Source organism: Acomys russatus, chromosome 1 (assembly GCF_903995435.1).
Source record: "Acomys russatus chromosome 1, mAcoRus1.1, whole genome shotgun sequence".
Lineage (NCBI taxonomy): Eukaryota > Metazoa > Chordata > Mammalia > Rodentia > Muridae > Acomys > Acomys russatus.
The window spans coordinates 93,808,738-93,831,039 of NC_067137.1; the positions used below are offsets into that span (position 1 = coordinate 93,808,738).

The 22,302-nt window shown below is 45.8% G+C and overlaps 2 protein-coding genes across 2 annotated transcripts in view; both read left to right on the plus strand.

Moving 5' to 3' along the window:
• LOC127191684 (acyl-coenzyme A thioesterase 1) overlaps positions 1–22,302 on the plus strand; it is a 103,550-nt gene that overhangs the window by 20,093 nt on the left and 61,155 nt on the right. The gene's annotated exons all lie outside the window — the stretch shown is intronic.
• On the plus strand, positions 1,971–10,131 carry LOC127191701 (acyl-coenzyme A thioesterase 1). The gene is made up of 3 exons (XM_051148963.1): positions 1,971–2,523; positions 6,574–6,776; positions 9,525–10,131. Exons 1-3 carry the CDS (start codon positions 1,986–1,988, stop codon positions 10,101–10,103), a joined length of 1,320 nt encoding a protein of 439 aa, XP_051004920.1. The 5' UTR covers positions 1,971–1,985; the 3' UTR covers positions 10,104–10,131.

The following is a 22,302-nucleotide window of genomic DNA, read 5'->3' on the forward strand; positions in this document are numbered from 1 at the left end:
AATTTCAACTCTCTGCCAGATCTGGTGGTACACCCCTGTAATCTCAGTACATGGGAGGTGGAGGCTGGAGGATTTGGAGTCTAAGGTTGTGCTTGCCTGCCTACCTGGCAGCCCTAGTTAAATGAGAAAGACAGAGAGAGAAAGAGAGAGAGAGAGAGAGAGAGAGAGAGAGATATTGAACTCAAAACTGAAAGCCAATGTTATTAATCATGGACAAATTCAGGGGAGTTCAGAGGCAAATATGTCAGGTAGCATCCTTAATCTGAGGGAACAGAGAAAGCGCTAGATCAGGCAAAGGACTTTATCTTTCCATGAACAGAAAACAGTGCTTCAGTTTAATCCTGGACACAGTGTGTCATATATATGTGGGTGTTAAGCACAGCTGTTACCAGTCAGTGAACAACACTGGAAATCTTACAGTTCTCCTGACCCCCTCATAGGCACAGAGAACCCGGGTGGCAGCTCACTTCCTTACAGATGAGGTACTCTTGACACTGAGCCTCTGAAGCAACTACATCTTCCAGCTTTTAGGAGCAGAACCACCCAGTGAGGTTGCTTTCAATAGCCAGTCTCAGGCCACTGGGACTGTGGGCATGTGGGCTCTTTTTCTCTCATGCTCTAAAGAGAATCTGTATGTCTCTTCACACCATCTGAGGCATCATGGGAAAGGGAGAGAATCTGCTTTGCTTTATTCTGCTTGCACATTTCAGTATCTGGGTTGGGACTTGGGGGCTGGGGATAGCCAGGTAAGTTTTGTTTTGCTTTGTTTTGCAAGCTGACCAGTCCCAGAATGAGAGGACACTGTCACTTAGAAACAGGTGTCCCAAATATCCAGCAACAGGATATGGGGAGAGAGGTCCCTAAACCCTGAACCCGGGGTCCAATGGGATAACTTCTTTTTTCAGTTTGCAAATATTTACCCAGCTTCCGCTTGTCGGAGACTTGCTGCCGCCGCCGCCGCCGCCACCGCTGCCGCCGCCGCCACCGCTGCCGCCGCCGCCACCGCTGCCGCCGCTGCCGTCACATGCTTGCTTCTGCCCTCTGCTCTCTACTCAGGTAAGCCTAGCTGAGCTACAAAGCTAGGTTTAGCCCAGCAGAGGCACTGGCAAGATACCATCAACAAAAGGAGAATGAAATCAAAGCATTCATTGCACCCACACCTATCTGCCATCCAAAGTCACTTGTTTCTGGTTCAGAAGGTTCCTGTCAAGCAGTCCTTTAGGTCGGAGGCCACAGTTCTGTCCCAAACACTGTTGTATCTTTTTGCTCCAGATCTTCCCATGCCTCTGTTAAAAAGCAAACAAACAAACAACAACAACAACAAAAAACAAACAAACAAAAACTAGTCCTTTTGCGAAACTTCCTCCTGTCTCCCAGTTTGCATGGAGCTCTTTCTTCTAGCCAGAACTCAGACTGAAAAAAACCTTAGTAGTAGAAACCTGAACTGACACGGACAGCAGTTTGGTATGTGAGCAGGGGAGGGGGCCCGGATGAGAGAGGACCTGACACTCCCTCCCCAAGTGAAGAACAGGCTATCACCAGTGCATTACTTTCTTATTTAATAGTCCCATAAAGCCTTTCAGATAAGAGAGATGCATGCAGAAAATCGTGTGCCTTTGTGAAGGTCCTTAATGTCTAAGAAGCACAGTCAAACTGCAACCAGTTCTCCAGACTCTATAAACACTGGAAAGGGAGAGAAAGCCTAAGAACTCGAGGGAAATTCTTGATCAAAGAATGGGGGTATTAAGAGGATACCGATCCATGCATATTTCTTGGGAGCCACCTGAATCTCAGGGTGGAACTGTAACTTCTAATCTTTTCAGCTTTGGCTGTCACTATATACTTCGACTTAGACAACTTTGTAGGTTTCAGGGTTGGGGGTAGGGGCAGTCTTTGTTCTTAGCAAACATTCTTCCTTTCAACTGGGAAACCAAGATTTGCACAAAGAAGTCTCTCAGCAAGTAGGATGTGTCGGAGGCCAACCAATGGGAGTGCAGCGAGTCGTCCCGCCTGCGACTACTACCCTAGCAGGCCCAGTCCACCGGCCCCTTCTCTTCCAGCCAGAGATGGAGGCCATGCTGAGCCTAGAGCCCGCGGACCGCAGCTGCTGGGACGAGCCGCTGAGCATCTCCGTGCGCGGCCTGGCCCCCGAGCAGCCCGTCACGCTGCGCGCGGTCCTGCGCGACGAGAAGGGCGCGCTCTTCAGCGCCCACGCGCGCTACCGCGCCGATGCCCACGGAGAGCTGGACCTGGCGCGCGCGCCCGCGCTGGGCGGCAGCTTCGCGGGGCTCGAGCCCATGGGGCTGCTCTGGGCCATGGAGCCCGACAGGCCTTTCTGGCGTCTGGTCAAGCGCGACGTGCAGACGCCCTTCGTGGTGGAGCTGGAGGTGCTGGAGGGACACGAGCCCGAGGGCGGGCGGCAGCTGGCGAAGGCGGTGCACGAGCGTCACTTCATGGCCCCTGGGGTGAGGCGCGTGCCCGTGCGCGAGGGCCGGGTGCGCGCCACGCTCTTCCTGCCTCCAGGTGAGCTGCCCTCCACCTTCCCTTTGATCAAAGTGCCCCTGTGATTTTAATGAAGTAGTGGCTGGACTCGGAAAGGAGACAGAACTGGACTGGAAGAGGCCTGTTATGATGATGCTATTTCGCTGAAGCTGGTCCTTCAATTCCATTGCGAAGTTACAAGACTAATTTTACTGCTAAATTACTTCCTTAAGTTTTAAGGAAAGGGACAAGACACTTGTAATAATAAAATGAAAGCTAGTAATAACAAACTGAGTATGGTTGTGCACGCCTTTGATCCCAGCACTTGAGGGGCAAGTGGATCTCTGAGTTTGATTGAGGCCAGCCTCATTTCATTAATATGTATGGCAACTAGCAGTTAAAGTAGGAGAGAGGTCTTTTTTCTGTTGACTGGCAATCTGAGATAGTTGCATAGTCTTACATGAAACTACAGAATATACTGCGCAGCTTCAAGAGCGACGACACTTTCAAAGCCTGTCATTCCAATAACTGTCAACTGAAGGAAGTACACAGCTGGGGAAAGTGAAAGTGTCCGTGCAGTTAGTCTGGGAAGCAATTCTGTTTTTTTTTTTTTAAGTAGGGAGATGAAAATGTATTTCTACCCTTTTGTGGCACGTGTCACAGAAAGCTTATTGCTTGCAAGTAGTCCAAATGCCCCCCAGTACTGGAGTTGATGAATAAATTGAGGCACATTTCTAAAAGTCAAAGTAGTTGACCCACAGCTGTCAGCATCTTGTGCTTGACCCCAGTTGAAATCATAAATAGGCAAACTCTGTGACCTGTAGTGTTCAGTAGCAGGGAGCCGCAGCAATCGGAGGCAGGAGCAGCATCTGGTGGCATCTCCTAGTGTCACAGTCCTGCAGGCCTTGGGTATCAGGTCCCTTAGCTTCTGGCCAAGACCAGTGTTACAGCCTTAGGTCCAAGAATGTGACCATCTTTAGAACTGACAGCTGTCTGGAGTCGTCTGAGGACCAGCAGTCCCTTCAAGCTTTTATTCCTCTTTGGTCTCTGCTCACCCACCATCCTCTCTTTCTACTTTTCATCTTCTCTCCCCTGGCTACCCTTAAAATTGTTTGGTTGCTTCTTCAGCCAGCTGCCTGAACTCTTTCACAGCACAGTGACTGCTGCCATGACAACTCAGGAAGCCTGCCCCTTGCCAGGACTATGCTCAGGAGGAAGAGTTTCCGGCTAACACATTTGCCAGCTGCTTGGAAGTTGGGGTAACCATTCAGGAACCAGTGCCAGGCACTGGGCATACAGCACCACACAGGACTGCTGAGTGGTGAGAGCAGCGGCCTGCCTTAGTGGTGTCACGGCTAGGTCTGCTAAGTCCTGCTGTCACGGCTGCTGCTGTTCTATTGGCTCTGCCTCGCTGCTCCCTGCTGTCTTTATGTTACCAGCTCAGCCTGCATTGAAAGTAGGAAAGAAAAGACCACCCAAGATGCTGTGCTGGTGTGTGTGTGTGTGTGTGTGTGTGTGCGCGTGCGCGCACGCGCGTGTGTAGCATTAAAAAGAGCGTCTCCGGGGCCTTGTTTACGTTGTTAGAGATGGGTCATTTGATCAGTTACAGCCTAGCCTCTTAGCACCAATCACAAACACTGAGATTTGTGGTTTAAACCAAACATAGATTTGCCTCCAGGTACAACTACTAGATGAGCCGGGGAAATGCACTCCCCTCCCGAGACCCCCACACCCCCACACTCAGGATGGAAATGGTTATAAGAAAAAGTCTGGCTGGGCGTGGTGGCACAGGCCTTTAATCCCAGCACTTGGGAGGCAGAGGTAGGTAGATCACTGTGAGTTCGAGGCCAGCCTGGTCTACAAAGCGAGTCCAGGACAGCCAAGGCTAACACAGAGAGACCCTGTCTCAAAAAAACCAAAAAGAAAAAGAAAAAGTCTGGTATGAGTTGTTTCAACTTTGGGAGCCATAACACCCAGCCACATTTTTGTTGTTGTTGTTTTGTTTTTAAAGATTTATTTATTTATTTATTTATTTATTTATTTATTATACAGTGATCTGCCTGCATGTACACCTGCAGGCCAGAAGAGGGCATCAGATCACATTACAGATGGTTGTGAGTCACCATGTGGTTGCTGGGAATTGAACTTAGGACCTTTGAAAGAACAGTCAGTGCTCTTAATCTCTGAGCCATCTCTCCAGACCCCCCAGCCAAGGTTTTTGTTAGTCATCTCGGAGTGTTCAGGGTGACTGGCTCTGGCACAGGGGTAGGCCACCTGATAGACCATTATTTCTTTGTTCATGGTGGCTAAGACTGCAAAGAAGAGTTCAATGGCTGTTGATTAGGGAATCAGATTGCCTTATCCCCATCTTTGATCGTTTATAGGAAAATGGACACCAGGAGAAGAACACCAAGTTTATATTCCTCAATATAAACATAAGGAACTTATTAATACTAACATTGATTTTTGATAGAATTAAACAGTGCTTATCACCTGCCCATGCCCAAGGCATAGGTGGGACCACTCCCACATATGCATCAATTTCATTAATATACAAATATTTATGCATTTATTTATTTAGATTATGTGTGGAGTACACATGTGGAGGTCAGAGGACAGTTTGTTTGAGTTCTCTCTCCTTCTACCATGTAAATTCTGGGGATTGAACTCAGGTCATCAGGTTTGACGTCAAGTGCCTTGCTAGCCAAGAACAAACTAAGTAAGGCAAACATATAAGCTGTGATGATACCAAGGACATCAATACCTGAAATCCACAGTAATGCAGAAGAACAGACAGGCAAAAGTGGGGCTTTCTGTTGCCTATGGGGTATCTGCTGAGAGTCTAAGTTGGGGTTCTCTAGAGGAATAGAGTTGACAGAATACATATTGTGAAGGAAGCTGTTCCGATTCACTGGGGCCTATGTAGTCCAATAATGGCTGAGAACATAGCAGTTGCTTCTCAGCCATCCCACTGAATGATGACAGCCTCCGGGATTCCTAGGCGGCCATGTTGGAAGACCAGAGAATCTGGGTTTCTGGTGTCAGCCAAGGTGACAGCAGCAGGTTAGATCCGCTTACCAGCACGCAGAGAGCAGACACACAAACCAGGACCGCCTTCTGTTCAGACTGCCTGGCGTCTGGACTGCCAGCAGAAGGCACTGCCCACCATGGGGAGAGGATCTTTTCTCCTCAGTTAATCCTTTCTGGAAACGTGCAGAAGTGTGTCTTATTGACTCTATACCCGATTAGCTATACCACTGAGTTATTGTTTAAATTGGACATGTGAAAGACAAAGCCCTCAAATAAAACAGCGAAAATATTTAGGACACAAAAACCCGCAGAATAAACATGCAGCCTTTGAGTCTATGTCCACTCACTTAGCAGAATGCATTTGAGATTCATGGGGTCTTTTACCCATCAGGCCTTTTGTTTCTTCATAATACACCATTCTATGGATGTCGCACAGTTTGCATCCATTCACCAGCTGAAGGGTAATTGCGTTTGCTTGCGGTTTGGAGATTATGAATAAAATTGCTACAAACACCCGAATGCAAGCACTAGTGTGAACAGTTTTTTTTTTCTTTCATTTTTCAATCATTTCATTCATACTCCGCTCAAACTTATATGGTTATGTGTAGGTGTGACTTTGTGAGCAACTGTTCACTGGTTTCTGCAGACTGCGTTTGTTTTGTATCACACCAGCATCATGTGATGGTTCTGGCTGCAGCACACTGTCAGTGGCAGTCGGCATTGTCCAGTTTGGAGGACGGAAAAGGACAGCATTTGTATTGTTATCGCAAAGGTGGTTGTTGCATATATGTGTTCTGGGTCATGCATGCTAGGCACAGATTTTTTTCCCTGTCTTCTAAATGTCCCCTTGATGTCTTTGTAAACACCTGTGGAGCTTTGAGGCTTTGGGTATGAAAGGGGATATGGACTTAACCCAGGCTACTCTCTAGGTGCTTGAAGACAGGCTGTCCTCCGGTATTTCTCACTGTGTTGAAAACCTTGTCATCCTCACATAAGCAAGAAATGCCTTTGATGCTACTGCAAACAGATTTTCAGTAACATTTAGTTTTGCTTTCTCTCCAGAACCTGGGCCCTATCCTGGGATCATAGACCTTTTTGGAGTTGGAGGTGGCCTGCTGGAGTACCGGGCGAGTCTGCTGGCTGGGAAGGGCTTTGCCGTGATGGCTCTGGCTTATTATAACTACGACGGCCTCCCCAAGAGCATGGAAGCCATGCACATGGAGTACTTTGAGGAAGCCGTGAACTACCTGCGTAGCCACCCTGAGGTGAGATCACCCCAAAGTTTTATCAGCTCCCTATCAGACCTCCTCACGTGTGCGCTTCATTTCACAGAATGAGTGAATTGATGACAGCCTCTCCGTTTCACAAAGAGCCCAAGTCCATGTGGGATACTCCGTTTTGATACAAAGGGGGGGAGGTAGGGCCATGCCAGCCACTGCCAATGCCCCTGTGCCCCTGTGGGAGCAGGAGACCAGGGTGTGCTGGGCTTTCTAGATTAAGCATAGCACAGGCTGGGGTGGAAACAGCCCTTGCTTGTTTTATAATTTTATAATCGGAACTTAATGTGGCCAGAAGCATCGGCGCTCTTAAGAGAAGTGGAGCCAGTGTAGGATGCAGCTAGAGAGAAATTTGAGAATAGATTTTGCCAATTTCCCACTCCTACTCTGGCACTTCTATTTTCTCCTTTGATAAGTAGATATCGTAGTTTCATCTTTGCTGCTGTGACTGAAAATAAAAATACCCCAACAAAAGTAACCCGTGGAGAAAACGCTTAACTCACGGTTCCGGCGTATGGTCTGTCAGAGCAAGAAGCCACAGAGGCAGAGTGTGAATCACAGTCATCGCATTCCTAATTAGATCAGAGAGCCAGGTCCACGCATTTCTAATTCTCAACTCCTTCTTTCAGTTTTACATAGCCCAGGGCCAGGCCCAAGAAATAGTGCCACCTACATTCATGGTGGGCATTTCCACCTTAATTAATGAAATTAAGAAATTCCCTCAAAAGCATGTCTATAGGGCAACCCAGCCATCACTGAAATTCCCTTACCAGGTAAGTCTACATTGTGTCAAGTTGACAATAAAAACATGTAGTTGGGTAATTGAAACATCATTTGATCATGTAATTGTTAGTGCCTTAATGAGGAGTAACATTTAACAGTGATCAGTGATACTGTTGCCAGATGAAAGGGGGAGGGGGAGGGGGGGAGGAAGTGTAGGAAGGGGGAGGGAGAGGAAGTGTAGGAAGGGGGAGGGAGAGGAAGTGTAGGAAGGGGGAGGGGGAGGAAGTGTAGGAAGGGGGTGGGGGAGGAAGTATAGGAAGGTGGAGGGGGAGGAAGCGTAGAAAGGGGGAGGGGGAGGAAGTGTAGGAAGGGGGAGGGAGAGGAAGTGTAGGAAGGGGGAGGGAGAGGAAGTGTAGGAAGGGGGAGGGAGAGGAAATGTAGAAAGGGGGAGGGAGAGGAAGTGTAGGGAGGGGAGGGGGAGGAAGTGTAGGAAGGAGGAGGGGGAGGAAGTGTAGGAAGGGGGAGCAGGAGAAAGTGTAGAAAGGGGGAGGGGGAGGAAGTGTAGGAAGGGGGAGGGAGAGGAAGTGTAGGAAGGGGGAGGGAGAGGAAGTGTAGGAAGGGGGAGGGGAGGAAGTATAGGAAGGAGGAGGGGAGGAAGTGTAGGAAGGGGGAGGGGGAGGAAGTGTAGGAAGGGGGAGGGGGAGGAAGTGTAGGAAGGGGGAAGGAAGGAAGTGTAGGAAGGGGGAGGAAGTGTAGGAACAGGGAGGGGGAGGAAGTGTAGGAAGGGGGAGGAAGAGAGAGAGGAAGTGGTTGATTTCTGTGAGAGGTCAGCCAAAGGCCTTTTGCTTATAGCCCAGAGGACACTGGGTTCCAGGGCAGGTGCAGTCCTTGTGGATGGTGCCAAGCCAAACCACGCAGAGGGCACCAAGGAGGGGATGGACAAAAGGACAGTACAGCAAACACCTGTCTTATAGTTTCTATTGCTTTGAACAAACAGGATGATCAAAAAGCAAGTTTGGGGAGGAAAGGGTTTATTCAGCTTGCATGTCCACATCGTAGCCCATTACTGAAGGGAGCCAGGACAGGAACTCAAGCAGGGCAGGAACCCGGAGGCAGGAGATGATGCAGAGGCCATGGAAGGGGCTGCTTACCGAGGCTTGCTCAGCCTGCTTTCTTACAGAACCCAGGACCACCAGCCCAGGGATGGCCCCACCCACAATGGGCTGGGCCCTCCCCATTGGTCACTAATTTTAAAAATGCCTTACATCTGGATCTCACAGAGGCATCTCCTCAGCTGAGGCTCTTTCCTCTCAAGTTAACACAAAACCAGCCAGTACAGCATCTTTCCACCTTCTGCGGGGAAGCAGGGAGGAGAACAAAGTCATGACTAGCATGGCTGCGGGCGCAGGGCTGGGAGGAAGTAGAAGAGGCCAGAGCAGGGATGACCTGAGCACACCCAGCAGAGAGAAGCTGAAAGGGGAGGAGGCTGGAAGTAAGTGTGGGAGGCCAGCCCTGGAGAAGGTTAGTGGACAGCACCCCAAACACAAGCAGAGGGTGACTGCTGAGATCACGTGGGGCATCTGAGAGCTCGTGCTGCCGTGGGAACAGGTGCGTTGTGGGTTGAGAAAATGAGGCATTCCTGCTGCAGCTTCTGCTTCCTCAGGGCAGTGTGAGAAGCTGACAGTGGAGCGGCATGTGGGGACCAGAGAGGCTGAGGGGGGAGGAGAGGATGTGAGGTGGTCCTCTGGAGAAGTGGAAAGCAAAACACCAGTGCTGTGTGGCAGGACAGACGGCCCCGCATCAGCGCTCATGTCAAGCGCAAGATCAGCCAGCAGGAATGCTTGTTTTCCTTAGTTCCTTGGGTCCGTTGTCTCAGTATGGCAAAGGAAGCATGCTGGTTTCAAACAGAGTCCAGATGTAGGCCCCAGTCTATTTGGCTTTTTGATTGGACCTACTCACTGTTCAATACTTTTCCTGAATTAAGCCTCCATTTTTCATTTGTCCCTTTCTCAGGTAAAAGGACCAGGAATTGGGCTGCTTGGGATTTCCAAAGGGGGCGAACTTGGCCTTGCTATGGCCTCCTTCCTGGAGGGCATCACAGCTGCTGTGGTCATCAATGGCTCTGTGGCTGCTGTAGGGAACACCATATACTACAAGGACGAGACTATACTCCCTGTGACTATCCTGAGAGACAGGGTCAAAATGAGCAAAGACGGCCTCTTGGATGTTGTAGATGCTCTGCAAAGCCCTTTGGTAGAAGAGAAGAGCTTCATCCCCGTGGAGAGGTCTGACGCCACCTTCCTGTTCCTCGTGGGTCAGGATGACCACAACTGGAAGAGCGAGTTCTATGCCAGTGAGATCTCCAAACGCTTACAGGCCCATGGGAAGGAGAAGCCCCAGGTCATCTGCTACCCGGAAGCAGGCCACTATATTGAGCCCCCTTACTTCCCACTGTGCAAGGCCGGCCTGCACCTCCTGGTGGGTGCTAATATCACCTTTGGAGGGGAGCCTAAGCCTCATGCCATGGCCCAGTTGGATGCGTGGCAGCAACTCCAGACTTTCTTCCACAAGCAGTTGGGTAGTAAGAGTTAGGGGATGCCTCCTAAAATATAACCCACTATATGATGGTTTGGGGGAAAGAATTCAAATACATTGTAAGAATGTCAGTTCAGACTACTTCACCTGAACGTATAATTCCTTTAGTTTACATTTTAAAAAATTAATATTACTACCAAAATGGTGCTTATTCAAGGGCTAGTAGGTCCTTGACTACCTTGTGCAAGTCCCTGGGTTCAATCCAATGTGGTATAAAAAAACAAGCAAATGTTATGTGGAAACTGTATCTATTCAAGAAATAATGCCCGGAATAAAAAGGAAACCCTGAGTAGCCACACCATTGTGTAGTTAAATATTGTGTCCTTCAATTCTTGGGCCAGTGTTCCCACTCTCATCTTCTCAAGAAGTAGCTTTGGGGTGACTTGGGGCCTCCTTTTCAAATGCATAAGACATGCATAGGCAGCAGAGAAAAGAAGAGGTTTTTTTGCACACAAATCCAACAAGAACATCAATTTTACAAAATGACAAGAAAAGGACCCTCTTCGTGTGATGAGCTCTATGTCACCGGGCACATGGAGATGATGAGCGTCTAGTCCAGGAAGCAACAGAGCAGATGGGGAAGGAAGCAGATTTTAGGAACCCCATGTTGTGTCACCCTCAGACCTGTCTGGGAGGCAAGGAAAAGAATGTGTGTGAGCAGACACTCTCATGCCCACACAGTTAGTGTGTGAGCAAACACTCTCATGCATACATGTTTAGTGTATGAGCAGACACTCTCATGCCTACATGTTTAGTGTGTGAGAAAACATTCTCATCCCCACACATTTAGGCCACAGCAACCAGGCCACAGCAACCGGCCAGGCAGCTAATGATCATTTAAGACTTCAGTTTATAAAAAAAAACTAGTTGGATTTCTGGAGCCCCTACACTCTATACTGGTGCAAATTAATCAGGAAAACCAGGTTATAAGTCAGGAAAAGGACATAAATCTGTTCAGGGCTCTTAAGATTTAGCCCAAAAATCAGAATGTGTGTGAGCAAACACTCTCATGCCCACACGTTTAGTGTGTGAGCAGACACTCTCATGCCCACACGTTTAGTGTGTCAGCCTTTCTTATGGTATTCTTAGATTTTCCTGAATCTCTTAATATAATTACTGACTCAATAAGCAGAAAGAGTTGTTTTATGTACTGAAACCACTGAACTTATTCCACATGGCTCAGAATTAACTTCACTATTTATTCAAATACAACAAGTAATCAGAAGTAGAAATTATCCATTGTATATAACACATATCAGACCCCAAATGGATCTATCAGGACCTCTAGCATAAGTTAATCACGACATTGGCCAGCTATTGATAGGAAGTGTGCTAGAAGCCTCAGAACTACATAAGAAATGCTTGAAGGAAGCTCTTTTCTATCACATGGCAACAAGCCAAGCAATGATAAGGCAATGTACTACTTGTTCTTTGTATAGCCAAACTCCATTACCTGCAGGAAGGAACCCAAAAGGTATCCAAAGAAATGGCATTTGGCAAATGGATGTGTTTCATTTTCTAGGCTTTAGAAAATCAAAGTATGTGCACTATACCATAGATACATAGTTGGGATTTCAATGGGCAACTGCTCTAAGTTCTGAAAAGGCAGGTTGTGAATTACACATTTATTAGAAGGTATTATGAAGATACCTGTACAAGACTGACAGTGCTTCCAGGCACAGTGGCACACACGCCTGTAACCCCAGTACTCAGGAGGCAGAGGCAGGTGGATCACTGTGAGTTTGAGGCCAACCTGGTCCAGGACAGGACTGAGTCCAGGACAGCTAAGGCTACACAGACAAACCCTGTCCTGAAAAACAAAACAAACAAACAACAACAACAACAAACTAACAATGCCCCAGCATATGTCTCCAGTAAAATAAAACAACTTTTGCACATTACAACAGAAAGCATATTACAGGTATACCACACAATCCTACAGGACAAGCAGTTATAGGAAGATCCAATTGCACTTTAAAAGATACACTTAATAAACAGAAAGGAGTAATAAAGGTACCCAGAGAAAGATTGCACAGTGCTTTATTAACTCTAAAAGTTTTAAATGCTAATGAGAAAGGAACAACAGCTGTGGAGAGACATTGGCTAGTGGAAAAAACAGCTAAATTAAATCATCCCGCATTTTTGTTGTTGTTGTTTTGTTTTTCGAGACAAGGTTTGTCTGTGTAGCCTTGGCTGTCCTGGACTCGCTTTTGTAGGCCAGGCTGGCCTCGAACTCACAAAGATCCACCTGCCTCTGCCTCCCGAGTTCTGGCGGTGCGCATGTTTTAAAAAATGTGTTGACTTCAGAATGGAAACCGGGATGTGTGTTACATTGGGGAAGAGGTTTTGTCTTTGTTTCCACAGGAGAAGAAAAGCTGTGGATAACATCAAGGTTGAGAAAGAGACTCCTTTAATCTCAGCACTCGGGAGGCAGAGACAGACGGACTGCTGTGAGTTCGAGGCCAGCCTGGTCTACAAAGCGAGTCCAGGACAGGCAGGGCTACACAGAGAGACCCTGTCTCGAACAAGCAAATAGAGTAGATTAGAATAATAGAGAACCTCCTGAATAAGGAGAGGCAATAGTTCATCAGACAGCCTGGCCATTCAGTCCAAACTAACTTATAAAGACTAGCAAATACCTTTCATTTGATCTGGCATGAAATTATAAAAAAAAAAAAAAAAAATAAGACTATTGAATGATAATTTACCGAACGCACACTTGCCTTGCAGGCATGAAATGAAAAGTACGTTTTCTTAAACCACATATCTTAATTCCATGTTAGAATGTTAGACTGTAGATTGCCTTGTGGCCCATACCATCTTGGATATCAGGTTTTGAGTTTCCTTTTTAAATAAAAGGAATATTATTGTTGTTTGTTATTAAAAACACAGTTAAGAAATTTAAAATGTTTTAAGCAAGTTTAAGGAGCTACTATAGTTGACTTTTGTTTATTAACTCTCTAAAAGTTGGAGCTAAGATAAAATATTTGAGCAGGGCAGTGGTAGCTCAATGCCTTTAATCCCAGCAGAGAGGCAGATCTCTATACATTGGCTGTTTTCTAAATTCTAGAGTTACACTGAACAGGGTGGTGGTTGAGCACATCTTTAATCTCCGCACTTGGGAAGCAGAGGCAGGCACATAAGAATGACAGTGATTTAAATTTAAAAGCTGCTTGCAAAGGCAGGCTGAAATTCAAAGTGAATGTCCTTCATGATCTAAAAATAAATAACCTAAACCTTGAATTGACATTGATATATATATACAGAGAGAGAGAGAGAGAGAGAGAGAGAGAGAGAGAGAGAGAGAGAGAGAGAGAAAGAAATAGAAAACTTCAATTTCAATTTCAATTGAAAGATACCTTTTCTGTTACCAAAAAACCTTTTGCCCTAGCAAAGATATAAGCTGCTATAAACGGGAACCTCTGCCCCCAGAGTTATGGTTGTGATAGGGTTTTGTTTTTAATCTTTCCAGAATAAAAGCCTTCAACGTGGAGAAGCTGGAGGTCGCTGGCCAAGTGAAACATCTGAAGAAAAAGGACAGATCATTAAGAGAAAATGTCCCAAGGAAAAGAGTAAATTGGCCAAGTGCTATCACCCACCTCCATCTTGCCTTTGCTACCCTCTACAGACATGGTTTTTATGTGGTCCCAGTAGAATGAAAAGTTAAAGATGGCTTTGGGGTTAGAGCCTCTCTCCTTCTCTAAACCCATGCATGCTTGTTAAAGAAAAATCCAAAATGTCAGTCTCATATCAGAAGAGCCACCTGGTATGGGACAGACAGAGAAAAACAAAAAATAAAGTATTATTCTATTGCCACTGATCGTACAATCTTTTGATTTTCATTTGACTCCCTAAAACTTTTCTTAAGGTATAAATATTATCTCAAAATCTATATGATTCTATTGTGGTACTAGAAGTCATACAGAGTATTAACTAATTCTAGAAATAAGCTTCTTTTAGCTCTCTGTGTGTGTTTTCAGGTTTGAGTCTGAAGCAAGCAACCAGAAGCAAAGCATGTGTCCCTTGGATGTACTCAGTAGATTATGGGCCTCAAACCTTTCTGAGAGCTGCTAAATATGACATTTACAATGTTTAAGTTTTCTACTACTCCTAACAGTAAGATTTTAGGTCTCCAAGAAGATTAAGGGATGTGTATGCTCAATCGTGAATCCACCTGGGTTGTGTTAGGCTACAACTGAGCAAAACTTCCTCATGCCTCTTCTGCTGCCAGGTTTTTAGCAAACAGCGGGCACTTTTGGGTTGACCTAGACCTGTTCTACCTAGACAGGATCACCACTAAACTAATGAACACCACCCAGAGATCACCTTCAGACTACGAACTGCTCAGAACATTCAAATTCCTGAATTCATAGGAAACTGACATAAACATTTTACAGGACTTTGACATAAAAAAATACTTAATCCTAAAACTGACAAATACAACCAAGCCGGACACTGTGGTAAGCTTGGTAGAAACAGTTTCATTATTATAAATAGTTTTACTGTGTTAGAGTTAAAATCTTTGCTTCCTAATTAAAAAAGGAAGGATATAGAAATAACATAGGTATCATAGGAAAGAAAGGTAGATTATTGAATCTACTCTTAAACTATAGAGCTACTACTAGCCAAAAATCTTACATTGGTATAGATCTTTGTATATTGATACAAATTAAGGTTATGTTTGGTTACATTGATATAGATCTTTATATATTGATACAAAATTAAGGTTATATTTTGGTATACCTAGATAGTTCTTAAAATGCAATGTGAAATTTTAAGCTTTTTGAAGGATACTATTACAAACTGTTTAGAATAATTAGGAAATGCAAGTTAATAGTCAATCAAACTTATGATCTTGTTAGGTACTAGGTTAGTTAACTACAGAATTATACTTCCTATGTAGAACAGATGTAAATAGCTATAAGCAAGCAATTCAGACATACTAGAGATAGGTAGGTCATCAAAAATCTCAGAGATCTACAGAAAATGGCAATCAAAGATTTTTTAAAAAGATTATTAACTTAAGGCTTTTTTTGACAATGAGACACATCAGCTTCTGGCAGCACATCTATACTACTTCAAAGAAGATGACGGGTATCAAAGAACCTCCATATGGAGTTTGCTTCAGATGTAAAGCTAGCCACAGGACAAAAAACTTTCCTCGCCTCAACTGCTGACAGTATGCTGTCCAAGCTGTGGACAAGCAGGACACAAAAGGAGTTAACTGCTAAATTCAGCCTGGAAAGTTAGACAAGTCCTTCATAATTTCTGTTTCACTGATGCTGCTGGTTCGTCCTGCTGCTGCATTTGCTGTTGCTGGGCTGCTGGGCTGCTGGGCTGCTGGGCTGCTGGGCTGCTGGATATCCTGACTATGAAGATTGTTCTTGCCCCCAAGAAACTAGGTCCCTAAACAGCAGGAAGTAGCTAAAGGGAACTACAACCTTTTTTCTCTCCTACCTAGTGTTGGGGGGTTGGAAGGCATTAGGGTGGATAAGGGCTGGAAGGGAGGTAAAGGTATAAGAACCCCATTAAAATAGTTAAAGACACTTACAAGGGCCTCGTCTTAAAGGTAAGGCTAGAAGAAGTAAGCTTTCTCCAGGTAAACGCACTGATCCAAATGGTTATACATCAGCCTTGAAAGAGCAGGGTCTGGAATAGCTGACAACAAGGAATGTGACACAATAGTCTCCTCTGGAGAGAAGATTTAGAGTTTAAAGCCTGGGGTTGAAAGATGAAGGAAGAAACCACTGTAACTTCTGGCTGTTTGTCCTGGCTTTCATGAAAGAAACCAGGGCATGCAGGGAGTGTTCAGTAAGCCTCCCCCATGCCACATCCGAGGAGTTCTCTACACGTGGAGGAAGCAGAAGGACACATTGCTTATCACTCTCCCTAAGTCACCTCACAGTGACAGGGAGGAGAGGATATAGCAGGCGGAGGCTACCAGAGCCACTGAGGGAGCAGGTCCTGGGAAGCAGCCCAGGGCCCCTGGGGGAGACCCAGTGCCTCACAATGCCCAACTCTGGGAACTCTAGACTGCAGGAGCCATTAGGATGAAGGCAGAAGGACAAACTGATGAGACTGAGTCGGGAGAGAGAGTCTTATCTGAGGCGCAGCTGCAATGGGACTCGGGAAGCTGCTTTTTATCTGATGCCCATGGAGGCCTCCAGGACTCTGTGCTAGGAGACGTGAGAACAGCTGCCTCGAGGAATCAGGCCTTTAACCAGTTTGAGGCGGGCTGTCTAGTTTACTCCTCACCAAGATGAAGAGACCCGGCACTTCATTTCCTCCAGAGGTTCACACCCTGCCTGGCTTCTGAATGCTTAGAGCAGACTGGTTGCTGGGAGAGAGGGCCATGGTTGTGGCGAGCACGGAACTACTGTAAGCTAACGCTCCACTCTGGTCATATGACCAATGCTTGACCCTGGCACCTGGGCAGCGTCCTTGTGATTTCATAACTTTACATCAGTGAAAGAAAGTCACCTGAGGAACACCTGATAGAGTCACTCTCCCTGCATTCCGGAGGAGTTGGAACTAGGGTAAAGTTCATGGCAAGCTCTCAACTGGGTAACGTCCTTTCAAAGCTCTGGGAAGTGAGCCAACAACAGGATCAGCAGGCCGCTGTCTTTGCACCCAGGCAGCCAGTGGCTGTGTGAAAGCCACACCTTCCATTTAAGCCAACCTCTCTGAATGGGGGTGTCTTCCTTGAAGGACAAAGGCTACATAAAGGGAGAGACACAGGACATTGTTTCCTATTTCAATATCAGATTTCTCAGAAGCCACTGCATGCCCAAGTCCAGAGGCTTCTGATAAAAAACAGTGGTGAGCTTCAGAGTAATTTAAACCCATGACCAGGACAATGCGAGCCCTTAGAAACCTCAGTCTGCTGGGCAAATCTGAGATGGAGGATGTGGAGGAGGAAGGGTCTGAGGAGGTCAGGCTCTGTCAACCCTGCTGTGTGGACAGAGAGCACCAAAAATCTCCCGTGGGCACTTCACTCCCAGGGGCTCTTGTGTTCAGTTACTCATCTTTCTAAATGTTTGCCTTTGAACTCATTTTATACTTACACAAATCTTGGAGAGGGGGGGGGGCGGCGGGGGGCGGGGGGTGGGAACGACTTAGAGGGTTGGACACCTTTCACAGAGCTTCCACTTCTCCCAACAACAGATGGATCAGCTAGTAAAGACACCCGCCATCAATGCCGGTCCCTGGGACCCTCTGACCTCCACGTGGTGCCGTGGTACCTACATGCCAACATACAACTTTTGCAACTTTTCCCCATTCTCACAGTGTGCTTAGGTCTGTGTACATGAGCAGTTACAGTAGGAGAGAGACTCCTCCTATCAAGAAACCTTGAGAGATTATTGGGTATTCTTTTTTTTTTTTTTTGTCTGTTTTTGGTTTTGTTTGGTTTTTTGAGACAGGGTTTTTCTGTGTAGCCTTGGCTGTCTTGGGCTCACTTTGTAGACCAGGCTGACCTCGAACTCACAGCAATCCTTCTGCCTCTGCCTCCCAAGTGCTGGGATTAAAGGCGTGTGCCACCACTGCCCAGCATACTGGGTATTCTTACATGAAGAGGGAGTGGCCAATGAGGGGTGGCAATTACTTCTTTAGTCTCTGTGGTGATTAAAGAATTATGAAGGCTGGAGAGATGGCTCAGCAGTTAGGAGCACTGACTGCTCCTCCAGAGGTCCAGAGTTCAGTTTCCCGCTACCAGCATATGATCTGATGCCTTCTTCTGGCATACAGGTGTACACGCAGATAGAGCACACATTCATGTTAAATCAATAATAAATCTGCTTAAAAGAAGAATTATGTGAAACTTGTAAAGTCCATCAGAGCATCAAGAGTGACGAATGTTCAGACTCAGACATCTAATCTTACTATTCATTGTTGGAGCCTGAAAAGGAAAAAACAAACAAACAAACAAACAAACACTGTTAGAGGAGATCAAAGGGTTCAGTTAGTCTGGAAAGTGATGGTTTTTGCTTAGAGAGATAAATATGGGATTCTGTTTGTTCACAGTACTACAGGAGGCCTATGGCTTGGAAGCAGCCCAAATGCCCAGCAGCGACTGAGTGGAATGGAAGGAGGTGCACCTCCAGCTATCAAAGGAATTGAGCCACAGCTGTAAGAATCATCACAAGGAGCCCACAAAGCTGTTGGAGGGAACAACCAAATCCCAAGACAGCAGTCTACCATCATCCATTGGGATAGGATTCACAGTGTAGATGAGAGAAAGTGTTTAAAGTATGTCTGTAAATGGTGATGTGATGAAGACAGCCAAGAGGTGTCCTTACACACTCTGGATGGGCTGAAGGATGCACAGGGCAGAACCCAGTGGCATCTAGTGTGGTCCTGACTGTTCCTTAGCAGAGTACTGTTCATCTGGTCCTTTATGGGCCATTCTCTCAATTGATCTAAGTCATGGTGGTGGTGCAGGCCTTTGATCCCAGCACTTGGGAAGCAGAGGCAGGTGGATTTCTTAGTTTAAGTCTAGCCTGGTCTAGAGAGCAAGTCTCAGGGCAGCCTGGGCTACACAGAGAAACCCTGTATTGAAAAACAAAAACAAACAAAAATCTCTTATACATAACACTATGGATGACGGATATGTAGCCTTTGGAGTCTACACTCACTCCTTAGAAGAATGCGTTTGAAACTTCTCAGGCTGTTTTTGTTTTTGTTTTGTTTTGTTTTGTTTTAACCCATAAGGCCTTTCTGTTTCTTCAAAATTTCCCATTCTATAGATGTAGCACAGTTTGTATCCATTCACCACTCGGAGGACTTTATATTTGTTTGCAGTCTGGATATTATGAAGAAAGTTGCTACAAACACTTGAAGACAAGATTTTGTGTCAACACAGGTTTGTTTGGTTTTGGGTTTTTGTTTGTTTTTTGGTTTTGGTTTTTCGAGACAGAGTTTCTCTGTGCAGCCTTAGCTGTCCTGGACTTACTCTGTAGACCAGGCTGGACTGGAACTCACAGAGATCCCCGTGCCTCTACCTCCCCAGTGCTGGGATTAAAGACACGTGCCACCTCACCCAGCTATGTGAACATAGTTTCTCGTTCCTCATAGGTAAATACCTAACCAGAGTGAAGCAGCTGAGTCTTTGCCTCACTTTGCCTCTGTGAGCCCACTGCCCTCTGGTTTCTCTAGACTGCATGGTTTTACACGACACCAGCTTTGTGTAATGTTTCTGTTGAGTGTTTCTGTTTGCTCTGCATCCTCTGGGACAGCCTGCATTGTCCTGTTTGTGTGGCCAGGGAGGACAGTGGCTTTGTTGTTGTTGTAGTTCATTTGTAAAATATTTTCAATGTCAAAAATACTGAGGAGTTTTTGCAAATATCCCTGGAGATTTGAGCTTCTGCATAACAAATCTCTAGTTGAAGGGAGAAAGGAGCACAGAAGGGTACTGCAATGTTGTGTAAGTAGAACCTAAATCATTAATTTAAGCCTGAGAACCTGAACTTAATCTTTTTTTAAAAATATTTTTTTATTAATTCACTCATATTACATCTCAATTGTTATCCCATCCCTTGTATCCTCCCATTCCTCCCTCCCTCCTATTTTCCCCTTACTCCCCTCCCCTATGACTGTGACTGAGGGGGACCTCCTCCCCCTGTATATGCTCATAGGGTAACAAGTCTCTTCTTGGTAGCCCTGAGCTTAATCTTAACTTGATCTAAATGGCAATTTGGGGACAAAATGGCTTCTGATGTGCTAAAAAGCGACAGCAGGTGTTAACAGAGGAGCCACAGTTATGCTAGGAACTAAAGTAAGTCTCAACGAGGGCTATAGAGTTTTAGCAGGTTAAGCAGGCTACAACAGTTCAGATTCCCAGCACCCAAATGGTGACTCCCACTCATCTGGAATTCCAGTTCTGGATGGGATCTGAAACTTTCTCTGGCCTCCATGGGCACCAGGGGACACGAGTGTTGTACAGATATAAGTGCAGCAATAACTTAAAAAATAATAAAAGTAAGCCGGGCGTGGTGGCACACGCCTTTAATCCCAGCACTTGGGAGGCAGAGGCAGGCGGATCGCTGTGAGTTCGAGGCCAGCCTGGTCTACAAAGTGAGTCTAGGATGGCCAAGGCTACACAGAGAAACCCTGTCTCGAAAAACCAAAAATAAAATAAAATAAAATAAAATAATAATAATAATAAAAGTGGGGCTGGAGAGATGGCTCAATGGTTAAAATCACTGGTTACTCTTCCAGAGGTCCTGAGTTCAATTCCCACAACCACATGGTGGCTTATAACCATCTCTAATGAGATCTGGTGCCCTCTTCTGGTGGGTAGGCACATAATAAATAAATAAATAAACATTTTTAAACAATACTAATAATAAAAGTAAAAGAGGTAGATTTGAAAGTTCTTAGAATCAAATTGAAGTTGCCCGCGCCACCATTGCCTTGCAAGGGTTGCTTATCTTATGTAACGGTGCCTTTTCCCCTGAGAATCTTTCCCTTCTTCAGTATCCTTGTACATAATCAGTTTGCAGTGGCAGGAAGTTTCATTACACCGCCATTCTACTCCAAATCCAGACAGACACTCTCTGGACACGCTGTGATTGTCACTTAGGTTGACACTTGCTATGTAGTGATCCCTCTGTAAATTAACACAGTCCTTTTCTGCTACAGATGGGAGGGGATGCTGTAGTGGGATATTATCTCCATGGAGACATGGACCACGGGAAGGGAGAGAGGCAGCAGTCAGGGAACTCAGCTGCACACAAAGCCCTGCTCAGTTAGCTCTCGGGGACTACGGGGGAGCGGCCTTAAATTTCTCCTTGGAGAGCTTTGCAACATTTCAACTGTTAATGATAAAGAGGCCAAGCACTGATAAGCTGGGCGACATATTTAACTGTCGACTTTTAGGATAAAAGAGCATGGGAGGGAAGCGGATCATAGCAATGAGACTGAGTCTTAAGTTGCTCACTTTCAATGTGACTGCAAGAATTAAATGCTATATGTCTGCGTTCACTAAGCGTGGCTACCTCCATGGCTTAGATCATGCGACGGAGAGCATCTACCAAAATGAGTCAACTTTTCATTAAAACATAGAGAAGCTGATGACACCATTTCCCCAAAGATTTACATCTAAATCCTCCCCTTCCAAACAGCCAGAGGCAGAATTATGGCAGAGCATTAGACGGTGTTGGCAATGCACAGCGAGAGTTGGTAAAAAACATTTACTTTAGCTTCTGTTTCTACAGAAGTTGTTTGGCTGAGCAATCTGGCCCTGATTACTGGTATTCTAACAAAATTACGAAAGCAATCAATAGGCTACCTCTCAGTACTCAAACTTCCAAGTATCAGCTGCAAGTGGGGTAAAAGTCAGGGCAAGCGCTCAACTAGGTAATTCACACAGTTCAAGGTAATGGGCTGTGAGCCCTCAGACGGTTACCAGAGGTCCTGATGTACCCAGTGACTACTTTAAAAACGAAGCCTTTCACGTAAGCTAACCTACCTAAATGTAGGGAGCCTTCCTTTAAGAACTAAGGACAAGGCCAGATAACATTAAATTCATGTATAAGGTATTAATGGTATACTGGTCTGTAAAAGGAAACTTTACTTGCCTGTTTCGGTTGTTGTCTGGGAGGCTTACTGCCTCCTTCTGCTATCCTACGCGTAGTCCTAGAAGTTTCTAGACTCTGTACAGTCTAACCTAGGCCTGGAATGTTTTCAGCCTGAGAAAAACTCCACCTTTTTTTTGTTGTTGTTGTTCTTTCTGTGCATATAGCTTGCTGGTAGAACTCAGCTGTTCTGGCTCAAACTCCTCTCCCAGCTGACTTATTCAATCTGGCTTCTCTCCCAGGCTCTGAATTGCCTCAAACTAACTCCAGCAATCTTTTTCTAGTCTTCTGGCTCCTCATTCTCTGGATTGTTCTGTCTTCACCTGTGTCTAGTTGTTCTCTCATTCTGTCTCTCTGTAAAACCCTCTGTAAGCCTCTCTCTGTAGGACCCTCCAGATAAAACTGCCTCCTCTGTCTCTGCCTCTCTGTCTCTCTCTGCTCTGCCCCTTAAGCAGCTTCCCTTTCCTCTTTCTTCTCATGAGAGTTGGCCGTATCCTATTCTGTCAAATCTTCTCTGATTCATCACTTTTTTTCTGCCACTCAATTAGACATCACTTTCAAACCTAGGTGCTTCCTTCTACAAACTAACTTTACCTTTATTGTTTGGGATTAAAGGGAGGTAC